Source organism: Balaenoptera ricei, chromosome 6 (genome assembly GCF_028023285.1).
Source record: "Balaenoptera ricei isolate mBalRic1 chromosome 6, mBalRic1.hap2, whole genome shotgun sequence".
Lineage (NCBI taxonomy): Eukaryota > Metazoa > Chordata > Mammalia > Artiodactyla > Balaenopteridae > Balaenoptera > Balaenoptera ricei.
In genome coordinates this window covers 53,990,946-54,011,525 of record NC_082644.1, presented here as the reverse complement: position 1 = coordinate 54,011,525, position 20,580 = coordinate 53,990,946, and the positions used below count along the sequence as shown (strand labels likewise).

Here is a 20,580-nt window from a genome sequence, read left to right as displayed (position 1 = left end):
CTCATTCTTTACCGAGTCTTTGAGAAATCTCTTTATTTTTGTTCTCTTGAGTTTCTCAATGTCTTTGCCCTTGCATTATTTACCAATATCCTTCATCTCTCGACTCCGTTTTTATCTCTGTGTTTCTATCACTTATCTCTTTCCAAGAGATAAGTCAAGAAGAGGTCAGTCAAAAAGCATCTCTTTTTGGAAGGCAGCACCATCTGAGACATCTGTATTGCCTTCTGTGTGGACATCCTGAACCAACAGAGCTAACATTTATGTAGCATACAGATTTTTTAAGAAGTGATTAATCTCTGCCTGTCTAGCAGTAGGAAATAATTCCCCCTCCCCTTAAAATACCATCTTATGGTTTGTTTTACATATAGATGGAAAGAAATCTAGCATCAAGAACTTAGCATATTAAATACAAAATGATAAGGTTTCACTCAGCAGTGGCAACCTGAAAAAACTTCATCTGCTTCTCCATGACTTTGAATTGAAACCAAGATTTCAAAATATTTTGCTGTGAGTGATGAAGCTGTCTGGACTTAAGTTTTCCAAGAAGCCAAGAAACCATTTTATATTAATGTAAAATGGCTTTTGGAGAGTCTGGTGAAATGCAATTACTTTCCTTCACTTTGCTTTTTGCCCAAATAATTCTGAGGTGCAACCTATGGACAAGATGGATTTCTTTCTGTATTGCTATTTTAAACTGGTTTTTGTATAGTTTTCATGGGCTTCGTAAATCCTGCTGATACAAATCATAAAAGATCTGTCAACATAAAAGCTACTGAAGAATCTAAGAAACAATTCAAAAGTCATTCTCATCGTTTAATCATCAACTGGATTACAATTACTCATAGGAACAGTAATATTAATGTTGGTATTTTTTTCAGGGTGTCAATGGAGTTTTTTCCTTTTTATTAATAGTCAGCTCTTAATGTATCTTATGTGAATAATTAATAGACTTTCTTCAAACTACTTCAGAAAGCACAATGACAAATGGTGTTATTAACAGTAAGATTCTAAGTGAAGTTATAATTCTCTGTCAATATTCAAATTTAGGCAGAAACCCAAGAGCCAGATCTATCTATTTCATTTTCAAGTGTGGTCAAAAGGCCTCTGAGTGCATCTTAAGCAGTTGGTAAATATTGTACAGGTCATCAGATATAGGAACTAGATCTCAACTTTTCGTTAAAAAATATGTGTATAGATTGAAAGGAAAAAATGTTATCTCCTCCAGAAACGGAACCCATGTACTAAGGCTTGGTAGGTAAAATACTGTAATTTTTGCTTTTTTCTATAGTTTGTATTAGCTCTTCTCAGATACTAATAAGTTTCTTGGCTTGGACCTTGCAAACTCCAGTCTGATGAAGAATCTTTGGATATTCTTTTTCTTTCACAAGAGAAAGGCCTTGCCCTCTCTCCCCAATACTGCCCTTGTGCTCTGGCTGTGTCAGACACAGAGATCCAGCCCCAATTTCCACTATTTTCTACTTTCCTCCATTTCTTGAGTGCCAGAATCCTCTTATTATGCTTCACCAATGTTCCAAGAGATTGAATAATCTCATCAATATTGGGAAATTCGGTCCTTAGCTGTTTTGAAACTTTCAAAATGGTGGATCTGGCTATTCCACCTTAATCATTTAGAAGAGATACTTGCTCTTTGAATAACAGGAGGATTTGAGGTTCGAAAGGCCTCTGTTAAAACTTATTACTGCTAAGAAAGTAAATGTTTACTAACTAAAGGTAATATTTTAGGAAGAAAGACATCATATGGATTCTAGGTCCCATCTGCTTGGATAATGTTGGAAATATTATCAGAGCTAATGTTTTGGACCAATGTTTATTATGAAGTCTTTCTATGGAGCTTTAAAATCATAGCTATAACTTTAAACGACAACAGTAATCCAAAACAAACTGCTGTCTTTGACAACAACGCTTTTTTACCACCCTCAGAGATGCACATTTAATAGTAGAGAAATATCTTTGTGCATTTTATTTTATTTTTCTTAAGAGAAATCTAAGCTCACAATCACATCCATCATCTTTTCCCTACTCATCCTTTACTTAGTCACATAATACCCAAATATTTTTATCAGCACTGAGAGCAGATCTTAAAAACCATACTGAGTTTAGGTGAGGACGAATGCTAGACTGGGGAGAAATAAGGCAGGGTTGAAATCCCAAAGGGAGAAGGGAAGGACTTAATATAGCAAGATGATATTTAAGTTGTAAAGTGAGAAAAAAGTCTGCGCTTTATACATTTTCTATCTATCATCTATCTATCAGTACACGTATGTGTGTGTGAGTATATGTGTGTGTGTGTGTGTACACACACACACACACACACATACATATTCATTTTTCCTAGGAATGTGATTATCTTAAATAAGTCTGTTTGCCCACTGGTGCATCTGGGCAACTCTTAACCAAAGCAAAGACAATCTGGATTTCCCTAAGGACAGAGAGAAGTCTCAGAGGTGAAATGAAATAAAAGCTGCAACATATAAAAAGCATAATACAAGAAAAAAAAGTTAGATTTTCAGATTTCAGAATCTAAGAAATTTGCAAGGCATTTCCCCTCCTACCCTTTCACTGTGCGTGTGTATGTAAAGAGTTTGGATGTGCCGTGTCTGGAGGATTGTGATGCAGCAAGGCAGGCAGCTTCCCTGAGCAAGCCGGCCACATGCAATCACCTGGCTGTTGTCTAGACTGGCCAAATTAAAATGTAAGAAAATGCTGGGTTCTGAGTGGGAGAGAATATAACTTAGAATTGTTTTTCAAACCTGGATAAATTTCCAACACTGAAAATTTAGAAGGTTGGTAAATTCTCAGTGACAGCTCAAATCAGTTCTGTTAGAATTGACAGCATTTTGTTAGCAGGTACTGGGAGAAGATAATTAGCACTAAGCTGTTCGAAAAGTCAAATTATTTCTTGGTTCCACAAAATATACAAATGAAGCAGAAAACCTCCTGCAAAGGGGCTTCCTTGGTAAGAGAGAATATTTTAAAGTGCTCTTCATTGCCAGTGTAAAGCCTGGACAGAAGGAAGGTCTCAGAGCTGAGGTGTCGGTGTAAAATTAGCTCATTGGTAAACAGGGTTTTGAAAACAGCAGGTTAATTACACGAGACAGGTTAAACTCTCAGGAGAGTATCAGCAGTCAGTGTGTGGTGTGTGGGGCTCATCACTTCCATTAATAAAGTCGAGGTGCACACCTCATTCCTCCTGGAGCCTGATAAAAATACAACTGGGAAAGAAAGAAAACCAACACAATAAAAAGGCATTGAATCCTTTCTGTGAAGTTGTGCTTTGGGTGGCCTGAGTGTCCTGATTTCACACCTTTTTTTCTGACTCTGGAATCACAGCCTTAATTTACCGTGTTACCCAGTTTTTCCAGCCTTGAAACTCAAGCACCACCCACAGCTGCTTTTTCTTGTTCACGCTCTGTGACCAATTTATTACCAAAGGGTCTCAACTCTGCCTCAGAAACAGCTCTCACAATCCAGCCACTGTCACCCCTGCCACAGCCAATACTTGGTCTGAGGCCTTGTCATCTGGGCTACCTAACAGCCATTTTTAAACAGTTTTACTAAGTACTGCTAATAGCAAACACCTATGCAGTGCTTACCGTGTGCCAAGAACTGTTCTACGAGGTTTCGAGTCTCACAATAATGCTATGAAATAGGTTACTATTCCTGTTTCAGAGAGAAGGAAGATGAGAACAGAGAGGTTAAGTAACTTGTCCAAAGTCACACAGCTGGTAAGTGGCAGATCTGGGATTTGAACTCTGTCTTCAATTTGTGGTCTGTCTACAGAGACTCTACTCTTAAAGGACTAACGCATATTGTTTCTGTTTTAATTTAACCCATTATTATTTTTAGTTGTTGCATTTTTTTGGAATAGGTAAAACAGTTAACTCATTCAAAATTCAAAAGCTACAGGAGGCTACATACTGAAAGACGTGTGCAGAAGGCTACCTCCCACCCTGGTTCCCTACCACAGGCCCCTGTCCTGCAGGCAATCAGCATGACCAGTTTCTTCAATAGCATCCAAAGCAAATGTTTATATGTTACTATGTTATTTCCGTCCTTTTTTTCCTCTTACACAGAGTATATTGGATGTAATTTGGCACGGTGCCTTTCCCACTTAACAACATATATTGAAGATCATTCCATATAAGTGCATGAAGAGCTTCCTCATTATTTTTTTCTTTTTTCTTTTTTTTTGGAAAGACTGCAGATGGTTGAAATGAGGGGTGGGCAAACTTTTCCTGTAAAGGGCCAGATAGTAAATATTTTAGGCTTTACGGGCTTTATGGTCTCTGTCACATATGCTACTGCTGCCTTTTTTTTTTTTTTTTAATGTTCAAGAATATAAAAACATCCTTATCTGATAGGTTGCACAAAAACAGGCTGCAGGCCGGATTTGGCCACAGATCATAGTTTGCTGATCTTTGAACCAAACAGGCTCTTACCTCGCTGCCCTGCATTCTGTCCTCCCTCACTCTGGCCCCTTCTTGACCATTCAGAAAGAGCTCTCTTCTTATCACATAAATCCAAAGCTGCCACTGCTCCCTTTAAACCCTCTACGCCTCCCCACTCCCAGCAGGGGGAGGTCCAGACTGCTGAACAGTGCCTACAACGCCCTTCCTTATCCCTGTGCCTCTCCTCCCCTGCCTGTCTACTGCTCTGGTCCAGGCCACTATCAGCTCTGCCTCACCTCCTGCAGCGACCTCTTTGCTCCACTACTACTACACGATCTCCTGCCACAAATCCACTCTCTATACCCCAGCGCAGCCCCTTGGATCGTTTACAAGTGCAAAGCACATCTGGGAACCTCTGACAGCTTGTTGCTGCCCTAGAATGAAGTCAACTCCTGTATCATGGTCTACAAGGCAGGCCAGCTCCACTCGGCCCTCCTGTCAGACCTCACTGCCACCACCATCCCTCCCTCCACTCCCCACTCTCCAGCCACAGTGACTTTTCTGTTCCTCAAACAAGCCGAGCTCCTCTCTGCCTCTGTGGGTGCTGTTCCCTTGACTGACCTGTTCTTAAAGTTCAGCCTCTGTTCAAATGCCACTTCCTTAGTCAAGCTTTCCCTCACCTTCCAACCTAAAGGGGCCCCTCCACTCTTGCCCTCCACTGAGTCACCAGGCTTTATTTTCTTCATGGTCCTATGGCTGTCTATAATTATACCTTGGTTTACATTTGCAGGCTCTCTGCTCTGCTAGGATGGTGGGCACCTCTGGTACACAGCACATTGCCTGACACACATTAGATGAACACTGAAAATTTTCTGATTCAACAATGGAAGAATTTCAGCCCAATTTACTTTTCCTAGTGGATTTCTCCTCACTCCTCACCTTATATTTCAGTCTTCAGTTCCCCTGGCTTTCTCAACCAATCACTACACAGGAATCTCCCTCCAAGTGAACATGTTGTCATCTCGGTCATCTCCTCCTTCTTTGAGCGACAAACTCCTACTTACCCATCAATACCCAGCCCAAATGTTACCTCTTCTCTGAAGTTTTTACACTTTCCCTTGCCAGGGTCAATTTCTTCCTCTGGCAGGCTCCCAGAGCACTTTGTATAGACCTCCCTGATCACACTGGGCCATAATGATTTCCCTACCACAGATGTTTTTTAATTTACTTATCATACCCTGAATACTCTCAAATTTATATATATATATATATTTATATATTTATATATATATATATATATATATAATATATGTTTCATTTTCATTTTGTCTACAATAAGCATTTTACCTATAGGGAAAGGACACTTTGGATGCTGTTTATATAGTAGGTATGAACACATAATAATATAAATAGCATCATTTAGCTCCGTGATATGTGCTTTATGTATATTATCTCACTTAACTCTCCTAATATCCCTAATGAGGCAGGTACTATGGTTATCTGTACTTTGCAGATAAGGAAACTAAAGCGAGGTTGGGTAACTCGCTCCTGGTGGATCTGGAATTCACTGTCAGGCTGTCCTGCAGGCAGCTGGTGGCCTGCCTCTTTGAAGGTCTGTGTGCCCTTGAGCTCTCAGTGTATCAGGGCCCAAATCTGCCCTCTCACCCTGCGTGAGACCTGGGGACACAGCTCTGCTCAGAGAGGGGTCAGCTGGGACTCTGTCACTCCCCTGCAGCAAGGTGCCCCGTGTGTGGGGGGCACAGATGTCCCTCTGCCAGCCAGATGGAGAGGCACGATGATGAGGCTGCCCTCTGCACACCTGTGACTGTGCCATCCCCAAGGGCAGCCAGGTATCCTTGGGGCCTGCTTCCTGCTGCCACATGCTGCTTATCCATGTGGACATAAGCTGCTCCGCCAGCTCACTCTTGAGCTAATACGAAGGGACCACAGGGCTCTGGGCAGGAGGGTGGGAGCCTAGAAGGCAGAGGAGACAAGGGCAGAAGGAGCTGCCATTTCTCTATCTTTTCCTTTAGCCATTTCCCCCCCTCCACCCCAGCTTTACTGAGGTATAATTGACAAATAAAAATTTTATCTATTTAAGGTATACAACATGATGATTTGATATACGTACACCTTGTGAAAAGCACAGCAAAGGAAACAACAAATGAAAAGGCAACCTATGGAATGGGAGGAAATATTTGCAAATCATATACCTGATAAGGAGTTAATATCCAAAATATATAAGGAACTCAAACAACTCAATAGCAAACAATGAATAACCTGATGAAAAAATGGGCAAAGGGACTTCCCTGGTGGTCCAGTGGTTAAGAATCTGCCTTCCAATGCAGGGGACACGGGTTGGATCCCTGGTCAGGGAACTGAGATCCCACATGCCGTGGGGCAACTAAGCCCGTGCGCCGCAACTATTGAGCCCATGCGCCACAACTAGAGAGCCCATGCGCCCAAACTAGAGAGCCCACGTGCCACAACTAGAGAGCCCACGTGCCACAACGAAGATCTCTCGTGCCATTACTAAGACCTGATGCAGCCAAATAAATACATAAACAAATAAATAAATAAATATTAAAAAAAAAAAGGGCAAAGGACCTGAATAGATATTTTTCCAAACAAGATGTACAAATGGCCAACAGGTATATGAAAAGGTGCTTGACATCTTTATCCTTTCCTTTAAACAAAGAAACTTTCCTTGCACCTTTCTTCAGGGAATAAAGGTAACAGGCAACAATGAGCAAGTGTTTGTCTAAGACATACAGACTTCCTCTGTTGCAGAGTGTATCCCGGTGTAAAGGAGAAGAGAGGGCTGGAATGGATTTGCTGTAGTCTGGCTTCATTATCAGCTCATCAGGAAAATTCTGCCTAGAGAAGTGGGTCACAAACTTGAGGGGAATGCTACTCAAAGTGTGGTTCTCGTACCAGCAGCATCAGAATCACCTTGGAGCTCAGGAGAATCGCAGACTCTGGGCCCTACTCCAGACCTGACAAATCAGACCCTGAATTGTAACACGATCCCCCAGGAAATTCCTAAGCACATTAAAGTTTGAGAAACACTGACCCAGGGTGACTGATTAAAATGTGAGTTTGGGGCGCTATGCCTTAGAAATTCTGATTCACTTGAGGAGGGTGAGATCCAGAAATCTAACAAGCACCACCTACTTTTTGCTTCTGCCTACTTTTTTGAGCAACTGTGGTCTACAGGCAGTGCTGCTTGGTGGAAATAGTACAGACACTATATTTAGACAGTCTTGAGATCAAATCTCATTTCTAATAGCTACAAACTAAGTAATCCTGAATAACTACTTCATCCTGTTAAGCTTTAGCTTCCTCAGCTATAAAATGGAGATATTAAATGTCTATACCTTCAGCTGGATGGTTTAAAGCACCTAGCACCAAAGTTGTGGCACACAGTACATATAAATGTTAAATATTATAGCCATTAGATCAAACAGCTATCTAATGGTTGCAACATTGAATGGTAGACTGGGCCAGAGTACTGATTAATTTCAACTGCAGGGACAGGGAAGGCCAAAGGGGGCTAACCAAGGTGTGATGGCTGTGGTTTCTTTGTTACTTAATCTTGGCCCTAAAGACAGAGAAAGGATTAGACTGCAGCAGTGATCAAACTTTATCATCTACTAAGAATCACCAGGGAAGGGAGTTAAAATGCTGATTCCTGGGTGCTGCTTCTCAGAGATTCTGTTTCATCGGGTCTGGGATATGGCCTAGGGATCTGCATTTTTATCCCCAGGAGATTTGATGCATGAGTCCTCCAATCTCACCCTGAGAAACAGTGGCTTAGAGAATATGTGTCCTTATTGGATAAAGGAAGAGCCTGACGCATGTGGTACCCTGGCTGGTACTGGGAAATATACACAAGGATGGATGACTCCACCTGGTGTCCACCCAGCTGGGATCTGGGGCCTCCAAGGAGAACGTAAGTCCGTGCTGCTGTGCTAGAATATCGACACGAATGGTGGCCTGGAAGAGCAATGGAAAAGAGGCATACCTGGGCTTCTGCAGCTTCAATGCTGTGGGAGAGATTTCCATTTTGCACAGGTTCCGATGCATCACTGGACGGTGTCATCTCCACTTCTGTGCTGGTGCTGTTTGGGAGCTCGATTTTTTCTGTGACATAAATTAGACACATACAAAGAAAGCAAATGGAGTCAAGTAGGTGTAAGAGCCATATAGAGAAGAACACCCTATATTGGGCCAAGGGAGAAGGTAGTGGTCTCTGAGGGGTGATAAGGCCCAGGGCCGAGGTTGTGTCAGATGGCAAAGGATTTCTACCCTTCTCCCCCATGCCTTTTAGTGTACTCAGTCCTCCTTCTCTCTTTAGTAGCTCTCTGGCATCCCCTCTGGCCTGATGTCTGACCTTGAGTGCCCTATCAACTCCCAGGGTATGCATTCTCTAGACTAGGCAAACTGACCAACTTGTCATTCAAGAACACGAGCGTGGGCATTTTTATACCAAAAGCCAATCTACACACTAACTGTTTATACCCAGGGCCACATCTCTCAGATATTTTTTATAGCAGGATCTTTTCTTTTGTATCACATTCCAGAAAGGATATTTATTAGCTATGGCCTCTGAAGACTTGGGTCCTAGGCTCTGCTCTGCCCCCATCAGGCTGTCACCTCGGGCAAGTCCTCTTCTTCCTCTGGGCTTTAGGAACCTTATCTATGAGATTAGGGGAATCAACTGGGTGACCTCCAAGGCCCATTGCTTCCATCTCTAATTCCCTCAGGCTCAGTGAGTAGACAACTCTGCCAGCGTGTAGGTGCCATGCGTAGGGCAAACCTGGGAACCCGGCCTTCTCGAAATGCCTGGAGAATGCTACTTAGAACCTTCCACACCTGGGCATCCTACTGCAGGCCAGGCAAGAGCGGGGGGCTGAATAAGTAATCGTTCCTGAATGAGAGGTGACATTTGGCTAGAGTGACTCCCGGGCAATGGTTGAGCGCTGGGACTCGTGGACACCGGGCATCTCAGACAGGCCTGGGTTCACACTCTGATTCTGCTACTTGTGCTGGGGGGCCTTTAGCAAGTGATTTAACTCCTCTGAGATTCAGATTCCTCATCTGTAAAATCGGGGTGATGATGATAATAGAACCACCACTGCTGCTACGACTAACAACAACAATACGATCAAAGGGTACGCTGATAAAGATTACATAAGAAAACGCATCCAAAGCTCTCAGCACAGTGCCTGGTACAGAGCGAGCAAAAAAGAAATAGAAACTATTGGGATCCTCATTATAGCACCTGCCTTGCACTAGAAGATTTTTTTTCAGGGCTCAGAGGAACACCGGCAGGTGATCAGTGATAGGCACCACTGAGGTTTTTTTGCCATGCTTTCAGTGACAGGGAAATAAAATGGGTTCCTAGGCCCTCTGGCTGTGCTGGGTCAAGTCTTGGATTTCAGGAGACAATGAAGCTGTGTGGTTCAGTGTCAGGGTTGCCAGGAATACCAGAATGCTCATCAGTATCAGATATGGGCAGTCTCAGGCTGCTCATAGAGTATCAGAGTATTTCTAGCAATTTCAGAAAAACTGAACATTTTTATCACTGGTAAACTCTCACTGGAAAATAATTTGAGAGTTACATAAAAATTGTTGGGTTTGAAGGAGCCAAATTTTGGAAGTCACAGGGAAATATTTATGTTTATGTATTTAGTTGTGGAATACAGAGGCATAGATATATTTAAATATAGAAAGCCACTGAAACTCAAACTTATTTTATCTTTCCATGTTTTCAGTCATGATGACGTTATCTTAATGATGTTCTGCTGTGTGTGACTGTGTCTGTTTTTCCTGGTATACTTGGTTTAGTTATTTAAACTAAAAAGTACTAAGTACCTTGGGAAATATTAAAATTGTGTTTAGGGTGCCTGTTGGCTGAAGTGATACAACTTTAGGATCGGCCTTCAATGGCCAGACAACACAGGAGGCTGGGTCCCAAAGTGGAGTGAAGATATCCAAGAACAGACATGAACAGATGAGAAGAAGCAACCTCCCAGGCGTGATAGTTAGCATTTTAGCTTATTTCCTTTAAGTTTTTCTTTTCATACCCAGTAGAATCTTGACTGTTTCTTGGCCAAATAGTTTCCCTGAGCTAGAAGTCAGGATAACAGGAGAGGCAGAAACTCTTCTAAGGAATGTCATGTATTTCGAGTGCAACACTGTTGAATTTTGTCTGCAGATAATTTTAGTTTCTTGGGCAATAGTATTGTGTATCACATAGTTCCAGATTAGGGTAAATTTAGTCTGAATTTAGAATTAAAGAGCTACGGGAGAGTCACAGACTGGAGATGAGGAACATTACATTCCAAGTTAAAATGAGATGCCTGAATGTCACGATCTGGTCACACAGGAACTCAGAAAAGGTCAACCACAAGAGACCCGGGTGAGTACTGTTGAATTCTTAGGAAAGGCAGGGTCATCTTGTAGGAACCCTGCCACTCAGTTCAGGAGTGACCAAGTGAACAATCGGGTAATTTACTGGGGGTGCTGCAGGCATTGTCACAGGTATAAAATCTGGCTACCAGGCAAGAATTTCAGAAGGGGTACTCTCACCTTTTGTTAAGCATTAAATGACAGGTCTATGTGACCTCTTTATGTGCAATCCCTGAAATGAAGTGACTTTCTACTCTTCAGTGGAGATGCCTGGCTAGGAGCTGGTGTAACTTTGCTTATTTTTAAATTTTTATTTATTTAACATTTTAATTTATTTATTTTATATGGTTCCTCAGAGAATCATTTCACTCTTTTTAAAGTTCCCCTGGGGGTAGGTGATATATTGTGTCTATTCATGCCCTGTACCCACGAGGGGGAAGTGGGACTCTTCCTGACACCCAGGAGAGGGCTGAGTTGCAGGGTTCTGCGTCTGCACTGAGTTGGGGTGTCCACACTGGGTCCTGTCTCTCTGCCCCCCTCCACGTACTTCAGGAAAGGCACGGGATGGAAGCCTCCCCGGACTCACCCACGTGATTAGCAGCCCCATTCTGCCTTTCGTTCTCATCCACCTGACATTTTTTCTTGGCGATCTTGTGGAGAATTGAAGCCTTTTCTCTGAACCTCCCTGAAGCAAGAGAAAGTAATGGAAAGGAGACAGGGTGAGAAGGAAGATAAAGAGAGAGGCTCGTGGCAAATGGCAAAGCGCTGGTGAAGCAGGCACGTGGTTTCCTCAGCTATGGGGCCGGTCAGCAGCAACCCCTCCTTTCTGCCCAGCCCAAAGGCCCTATGACCTGCAAGAAGGGTACTTTCTTACCTTGTGATTCTTCAGCCCAATTCTCTCTCTGAGAATCTCAAGCTGCCAGATCACAGATGAAAGGTGACCTCTTCCCTCCCTCCCACTTGCTTACAAAAAACGAAAGCACCAATCATCACCAAAACTCCCTCTACTGCTGAGGTCCGAAACAGGTCTAGAGAAACAACTGCTCTGGAGGCATAGCCGTGTCTCTGGAATTATATGCTCATCCCAGAATTGGCTTTTGACCATGGAAAGCCAAGCCCAGGGGTCCTTTGATTTGACTTTGGTTTTCAAACATTTATCTTAATTAACACTGCAATTTCTACAGGAGTTGGGATGCATCACAGCTTTTCGAATTAGCTGAGTCAGCTGCAATTAAAGCATCAGGGAGGCAACTGATTCCAGTTAGGGATTTAGGGTAAAGGATGAGCAACTAAGCACAGCAAGTAATGTCTGTTGGTGAAGAGACGCTTAGGGAAAGGTGCTGGAAAAAATACCATTTTCAAAGTAATCATTTTAAACAGCTGTACCACAAAAGTAATGCTTCATTTCTTCTCCATTACTGACATAATTAATGGGTAAATGCATGCAACAAGCACAGAAAAAAAGCATGCAAAAGTGTAGAGGTTACTTTATGTGAAACATAGCACATTTTTCTTTCTCTTTTAATCCTTGATTTTTTTCCCCCTGGGAACGTTCAAGGTACAAAGGAGACTCATTTTAAACTGACTATTGCCTAGATTCAGATATGATGAGTCCCTGAAAATATCACAACTCCTACAATTTTCCCACTAGGCATTGGGGGTTGGCTGGGTTCTCTAGCAGCATATTAGCAGAGGAGCTCATTCTACTTTTCTAGTTAGACCAAAACCAAACCAAATCAAACCGCAAAATGTTTCTCTTGGAGAGCCTGTCCTCCTAGGATGGGGCATGGCAGGTTGACATCTGCACCCCACCCCTCCTTGTGAATGGAAATCCTGGGGAGTGGTCATAGAGGTGACTTGTGTGCCTGGCTGGGGACGACAGAAGCTGTAAACTAGAGTGGGACCAGTTGACTTCAATGGTGAAAATGATGGGGGACAGAGCCCCTTCTGCTCACAAGCTCCATTAGCCTTAAATCTAGAGGCCTGCTACCATAAAGGTAGCCTCTAGCAGGTAAGTACCTTAGTGTAGGTAATGAATGTGCCCTGCCGGGCACACCCTCCAAGGAAGCAGGAAGAGGAACATTACGCAGAGAAAAGTGGGTTGGTATGTGGCTTGGGCTTCATAAGGAGTGAGAAAGAAGGACTAGGAGATGGGCATGATGTCCATCCTTGGGGGATGTCGAAGGTCAGCATTAGGTCCCCCACGTTGGAAGGTAATTTGAATTTGGCTGTTTCTATTTAATCTCCAAGGAAAACTCGGGGAAGAAAAGAGGAAAGGAAAGAAGTCTGGGGACTAGGAGAAGGAGGAGGTAAAAGGGAATAAGAAAAAAAAAAAAAAAAAGAAAAGAAAAAGGAGAGAAAAAGAAGGAATTCAAGAAGGAGGAAAGAGGCAGGGAGCTGGGATTGTCTGGAGGTTGCCAGGCAGCATGGATGCAAGACACGTCCCTGGCTGCCAAATCTAGTCTTATTTGGGGAGTAGATAGGTGGATGATGCAGAGTGATTCTCAGCATTTGGCAGCCTGAAGCCTAAAGAGGCGTACTTCTTGTGGAAGACGACCCTAAGAAGACCTCAAATCATCTGCTGAAAAGGCAAGAAGAGGAAAAGGGAGGTTCTAAAACTTTATAGAAGGTGATGATTCTAGTAATAATGCCACCCTGTGGATTTGGGGTCTGTCTTTGAACTTAGAACATTCTGCAGCTCTGTGATCAACAATCGCTATTTAAAAATTATATGTAAAATAATAATAAAGCAAGAGAGCAATCAGAAGAGGAAACAAATAAGCCTGGGGAAATAAAACCTGAAGTAATCCAATCCAAGTAATGCCCGAAAGTCATGAAACACGGCAGAGAAAAATATTTGATAGAAACCAGTTAATCACATGTTGTGTGTGATTCCAAGGATCTTTTCAGAGCTCAGATGAACGCCAGAGAGAAATGGTAACAAAAGGGGCCCCAAAGCATGGAAGGGATTGGCCACTCCCTCTGCCAGGAAACATCTTTCATAACAGTGTTGGCCACTGTCACTCGTGGGCTCGTTTCCCCAAATTCTCTAAAGGAAGAGTGGGAGGACAGGGCAGGGAAATGATTCTAGAATTGGGATTTCATAGGTTCTCAAACATTTTCACAGACCAGCAAGGGTTTTCTAGACTGTGTGTGTCACCCGTTTTCCCACTGCAGGAGCACCTCAGATTTTCTGTGCTATGGAAAAATGGGAGGGATAGACCTTACTTGTTTTCTCTTGGGGTTCAGCCCTTGGGCAGCAAGGCCAAGCTGCAGAGGCCGCCTGGAGAGCAGCTTTTGTCCACCCACCCCTTCAACTTCTTTAATACAACTTCTGCCCCAATTTGCAGGACTTGGCAGGCTTTCTGCCTTGTGAGTGCTGACAATGGCTGCTCCAAGGCCTAAAAGGATTTTCAGAGATGAGTTTCTAGAAAAGCAGCACACAGAAAAGGTGAAGGAAAGGGGAAGGCCCACCTTTAGAATTTGGCACACAGGGGAATTCCTTGCGGTGGTGGGGCAGAGCCTCGCCAGCAAGGGATCCTCATCCCAGTTCAGTGGACACCCCTGGGATCACCACAGGGCATCTTTTGAGAAAAGCTGTGAGGATCATGCCGACAGGACAATGGGCACAGAACATGTGACTCTCAAAGGGACCCTCTGTGTTTGGGGGTAGGAAGACCTGGCACCTTCCGGACCTGCTCAGCCTGAAGCCACAAGCTGGGAGAACACCTCGCAGGATGCGTGTGTGTTGGGGACAGCACAGTATTGTGGTCAAAAGGATGTGATTTCGAGGCAGCTAGGCCTGGGTTTAAGCCCCGCCTCTCTCACTGGCTCTGCTGGCTGAGAACTGGTAAATACATGAATATTTCTGAGCTTCAGTTTTCCCACCTGTTGAATAGGGATGTTAACGACCGACTCCTGAGCTAAATGCAAGGCTTAAGTGAGAAAATATGTGTAAAGGACTGAGCACAGCACCTGGCATTAGCAGAACTCTGTAAATAAGAGGAAAAAGAAAAACCAACCAACAGACAGCCCGGGGGCAAGGGTGACATGGCCCTGAATTGCTTTAGAGCAGCTGTCCCCAACCCTTCTGGCACCAGGGACCGGTTTCGTGGAAGACAATTTTTCCACGGACAGGGGCGGGCGGCGGTGGGATGGCTCAGGCGGGGTGAGAGTGATGGGGAGAGGCAGAGGAAGCTCTGCTCACCTCCTGCTGTGCGGCCCGGGGGTGGGGGACCCCTGCTTTAGAGGAATCGTTGGCATCGTCTCTTCTCTCAATCCACACAGGCGGGACTGGAGCATTAGCTGCATCTGACCTGACAGTGTAAGCATCGGGGGCCTTGTCGGATTGGTGTTTAGTTTTCAGTGAGTCCTCCAAAGTCAGTTCCAAAACCAATTAGGAGAAGGATCACTTTATACTTTCCCGAAATTAAGAAGGTCAAGGTGAGGGAGCTGGCCCTCTGTGTTTTAGATACCTTTGTGATCTTAAAATGAAAAGATAGTGATCAGCTTACTCCCATTACCTGTGAGGACAGAGTACAGGGAAGGACTATTGGTGTTGCACAGTGGATTTGGGGTGGCTCAAAACAGCTTCCTGATGCACAGGGGCTTTACCTCCTCTGTGTCTCAGGCTCAGAATTGTAAAATGGGGATAATAAATAGAACACCCAGCTCATACAGTTGCTGGAAGACTTAATGGTTTGATACACAGCAGGTGTTTAGATGGCCCTGACATACAGTAAATTACTCAGAAAGGGTTGTTATTATTATGGAAGTGAATGCAGGACCTTCACCCCATAAATTACTGAAAATAAAAAGCTTGATATTTAAAAATAGAATGGAAGCTTAGCAGCCTCCGGTGCAAGAGACCTTGGCAGTAAAGGCACTGCTTCCATAGACTATTTTAAGCATGGATTCCACGTTGGCATAAGGGTTGACATGGACAGATCTAAGAAAAAACTGTAGCTCTGTGCCTGGTGACAAAGAAGACATTTTTGAGCACTTTTCAAGGTGAGAGAGGGAGTGATTTTTAACATTTTTTAAGGCAACTTTAAAAAATATACTCTGCTGCAGTGTGAACCCTTAAAGTGTTGTATGTTTATACAGCGACAGATTATTTGTATACTTAAAATCGCAGAAATAGCAAATTCCGCTCAAATAATTAGGCACCTAGTACGTCAAAACCTAGTACACAATTTTAATATAGTTTAGCTTGCTCTGAAATTTGCAGAAGAATACCAGCTGAGTGTCCTCAGGGGAGTGTGTGTTGAGGGGGTGCGGTAGGGGTGTGTGGGAGAAGATCAGAGCAGAAAGGCCTATTATGAATAAGAACAAATTTTGGAAGAACAAAATTTGAGGAATCAAAATCCTCAACCAATCTCTCTGCCATAAAACAGAAGCTCTAAGCCGCTTCGCAAAATAACCTTTGGAGGTTCTGTTTACTCAAAGAAAAAGCGTTTTGCTTCTGTTTCTGATGTTAATTAATGAAAACAGCCCCTGGAAATTCCTTCACATCTTTCCCACCAAGTAATCAGCAGCTCTGGACAGGAACCCTTTGGGCTGGAGGTGAGATTCCCTCCCAGCTGCCATAGAACATTCTGAGCACCAGAAACACAGAAGAGATAGGACCAAAGAGATTTATAGATGTAAAGGGAGTGGCCACACACACCTCAGTGAACAGACCTTGGTTTGGGAGAAGAAAAGGGAAAATGAAACAGGAGGGAAAACTTAGTGTTTTAGAAACTATTTTTGTGTTTTCAGTTCTGCCTTTCCTGTCTCCGTCTTTGAAGTTTATGGCTTGGCTGGTAGCTTAAAAAGTAAAAGGGCACTGAACTTTCTTCCTGTTTATCCCGTCTTTTTGTCTGCAAGCAGAGACTCAGGTCAGGCAGGCAGGCCATCGTCGCTCTGAGAAGGCATGCAATGGAACTGACGTGGCAAAGAGCAAACGCTGACCTTGGGGTCATCGTGGGTTCCTCTCTTTCTCTCACATCCCACATGTTATCCACCAGCAAATCTGGGGTCTCGACTTTCAGAATATTTCAGAATCTGACCACTTTTCCCTCCCCACCCCCTGGGTCGAGCAACAATCCTGCTGGCCTCCTGGCCAGTCTCCCTTCCACCTTTACCTCTCTATCCCCCCCAGGCTGGTCTCAGTGATCAGATCGCGCCACTCACTCCTCTGTGCAAAATCCTGCAGTGGCTCCTGAGGTCAAAGTGAAAGCCAAAGTCTTCCCAATGACCTGGAAAATTCTGTCCAGTGAAGCTCACCTCGACCCCCTCCCTCGTCCCCTCCCCCTCTCCTAGCTTACTCTGCTCAAGCACTCTGGCCTCCCCGCTGTTCTGGAAAACACTGTGCACTCTCCCACCTCAGCGCCATGGCCTTTGCTGGTCCCCCTACCTGAAATGTTCTTCTCCCAGGGATCCACGGGCTTCACTCTCTCAACTCCTTCAAGTACTCGTTCAAATGTCACCTTCTCATCAAGGCTGCTCTGAGCAGCCTATTTAAATTTGCAGCTTTTCTTTCCAGCGTTTCTCATCCCCAGCTTATTTTCTCTCAAGTGTTTTTCACCATCTAATTTACTGTATCATTACTGCTATTGATTATCTGCTGCTTCCCATTAGCAGCCAAGCTCCACGAGGGTAGGGATTTTCATCGGTTTTGCTCGCTGCCGTATCCCCAGCGCCCAGCGGGGCTCAATCAATCCTTGTGTTTGTGGTTTCCTGGCAAGTTGATGAGTTTCTTACATGCTTCTTGTTGGCTAATGACCCAAAGTAAATCCTTTCAAGTCCACCCAAGCCCAAGGCCCCAGTAGGGCTGAGGGTCCATACGTAGAGCCCCAGGAACTGTCCGAAGGTAAAGAGGAGAAATGGGCTGGACCAGGTGTTTATGCACCGGAGATGGAAGACAGAGGGGCACACCAGTCATCTCGCTCCTGCACCTCCCTCACCAGGCTGCCCAGGTGAGCCCTGGAAGGAAGAGGAGGAAGATGGAAGAGGAGGCCCGGTGGGCACGGCAGAGAGCAGAGCGGGGAAAGCTGGGCTTTGGCTCCTCCTTCTGTAGGAAGATACCCCTCATTTGTCAAGGCCTAACTGAAGGCCAGACCCGAAGCTTTTTCTCTACTGATACACACACCCATCTTCCCAAGTGGAAATCCGCCCGCCGTTCTCATGGCACTTTGTACCCCTGTCACAGCCCTTATTTCAGTTTGCTGCCCACCTGTCTGCTTTCCCCACCAGAGGGCAGGCTTCTCAGGGGCAGAGACCTCTCCACCATCTGCGTATCTTTGTGTCCCTCAACAAGCGTCTTAGAATCGTGCTTGGCACGTCACATGCACTCACTGAGTTACAGTGAGGCTCTCGGTATATTAGCTCCCCTGGGAAGTCTGCTTTTTTTCCAAGTCAGTACAGGTCACAATCTTCTGCTCTGCAAATATTAACCAAGCCTGTGCTATGAATCAGGCAACATTTGGTAATAAGATCCAGCTGGTGGGTGCCCTTGTAGCGTTCACAGCCTGGAGCGAGAGGGACGAGAAACAAGGACTTAAGATTCATGCTCTGATGGTGCGGGCCTTCTCAGGAGGGCATGGAAACTCAGAGAATAGTGAAAGTTCTAAGATACAAGACACTACCTAGCAGCTTGAAGGAATAAACTCCTCTTGCATTCCACAAGCTGTCCTCATGGGGCAGCTTATTCACCTAATAGGATCTGACCTGATTTTTTTTCTTAAAAGCAAAATATTAAAAATAATATTCTCGTCCTGCACAAAAACACCAAGAACATAGAGTTTACTTACTTATTCTTAAATCTACTTTTGCGGTACAACCTCTAAATTATTTCCTCTAATTTTTGTGAAACATCATGTAAAACCACTTATTGTAAAATTACATTGACATTAATGGAAATTAAGCTAGTATTGTAATAAAGTAGTTTGTAAAGTGTCTTTGTAAATATTTTGTGAATGGACCACATAATAAAGATGATGAACATAATTTAATTGTAGTTATAGTTAAGATATAATCATAGGACTGGTTTTTGTAATTAATGAGAATATTTACATAATTGTATCCCAAGCAGTGGCCAAACCCATCATATAATGAAATGAAGCAGGCTGATTTCCTTATTAAGGCTTTTAAAAATAATTTTCTGTAATAATGACCTTTGCAGTCACAAGTAAAGCACAGTTCTGTCTACATGTGAATTGGTTCTATATCATCTCTCCTAATGGGGTCACCTTATCATTGGAAATATGAGAGTGTCTTCCTAAATATTTTGGAAGATTTCCAATGTGTTTCAAAAGTTGGTATCTTAAAGGTTGAAATTTTGTCCTTTATCCCAATTTCCTGCCTTTTCAGGGACTCTGCCTCATCAGTCATCTTATCCTCAATCCTTCCCTTTCCCCTCAGTATATAATCATGCTTAAGTCTTTCAACGTGGCAACTTTTCTCTTGACTTCAGGTTTCCTGCGGGCACTGCTCTCTCTTGCCTTCTCTTCACGGACAAGCCTCTGGAAAGATCAGTCTGTGCTGGTGCCTCTGTGTCCTTAGGGGTCCTTCGGTCACTTCTTAACTCTGCATCTGCCATTTGTCAGCATTGCTCCACTGAACCTACCCGTGGCCACTTTTCACCTCCACTTGCCTGGATCTCTCAGTGGCATCTGATATTCCTCACTCCCCTCCTCAAAATCCTCTCTGATTTTCAAGGACGCCCGAGAGTGCTCCTTAAGTGTCACCACTCCTCAGGGGCCCCTCCTTGCTCCCTCTTCCTCACACCTCACATTCTCCCAAGGGCCCCAGTGGACCACTGCCTGGATAGCGATGATTCCCACTTTCAGATCTCTGGCCCAGATCCTCTCATCCAATGGACTTCTGAACACCTTCACTGGGAAGTCCCTCTGCTGGTTAAACTCAACATGCCCCAAACTTCCATACATCATTTTCTTTCCTAGGAATCTGCTCTTCTGCTTGTATCTGTTGGTGATTTCCTCACTCCCAGTGTTTTCTAGTCACCTTAGAGGTCTCCCTCTCCCCCATATCCAATTAGCTGCCAAGTCCTTTTGAGTCTACCTTTGAACACTTCAGATCCAACCTTTCCAGCCTGGATGTTGGTTACAGCTTCTTAATTGGTCTCCCAGCTTTTAATCACATTGCTGACTTGCCTCCTTCTAATTTACCCTTCATATGGCTTGGAGTGCTCCACAGTTATTTTCTTGTCTTACTCCTTTTTAAGACTCTGCTTTAGGCATCTCATCTTTCAGGAAGCTTTTCCCGAGTCCCTTTCCTGGGCTGGCAAGGCACCTTGGTACTTTTCTCTATCACAGCACTGATACTGATCCTGTCATGGCAGTTATCATAGAGCCTCAGAGGTGTTTTACTGACCCTCTCTCCAACTGGCCTGTGGGCCCCTCAAGGCAGGGATGCTGCTTTTCATCTGTCCCCCCAGTCCTTACTTCTTAGGCTGGTCCTCAGTAAGTGTTTATGAATATAACAACATTAACACAGACAACAAAGGGAACCTTAGTGTGTGTGTGTGTGTGTGTGTGTGTGTGTGTGTTTGAGAGAGAGAGAGAGAGAGAGAGAGAGATGCTTGGAGTTCTTGCTGTATGCAAATCTATTTGAAATTTACATTCTTTTCCAGGGGAGAGAAAGAAGGAAGATCCAGAAACACATCGCAGGAAACTCACCAGACTCTCTTCCCAGTTAATGTTGTGATTAAATCTCCAAAGTCTAATAGTGTTTACAATTAATGTTTGTCTATTTT

At 44.0% G+C, this 20,580-nt stretch overlaps 1 protein-coding gene across 1 annotated transcript in view; it reads right to left on the bottom strand.

The window, feature by feature from the left end:
- The window catches only part of SLC24A2 (solute carrier family 24 member 2), a 236,571-nt gene that overhangs the window by 27,655 nt on the left and 188,336 nt on the right, over positions 1-20,580 (bottom strand). The window contains exons 6-7 of the mRNA XM_059926402.1: positions 11,410-11,508; positions 8,434-8,552 (exon numbers count right to left, since the gene is read on the bottom strand). Of these exons, the coding sequence (XP_059782385.1) occupies positions 8,434-8,552; positions 11,410-11,508 (218 nt within the window). The remainder of the gene's footprint in view (positions 1-8,433; positions 8,553-11,409; positions 11,509-20,580) is intronic.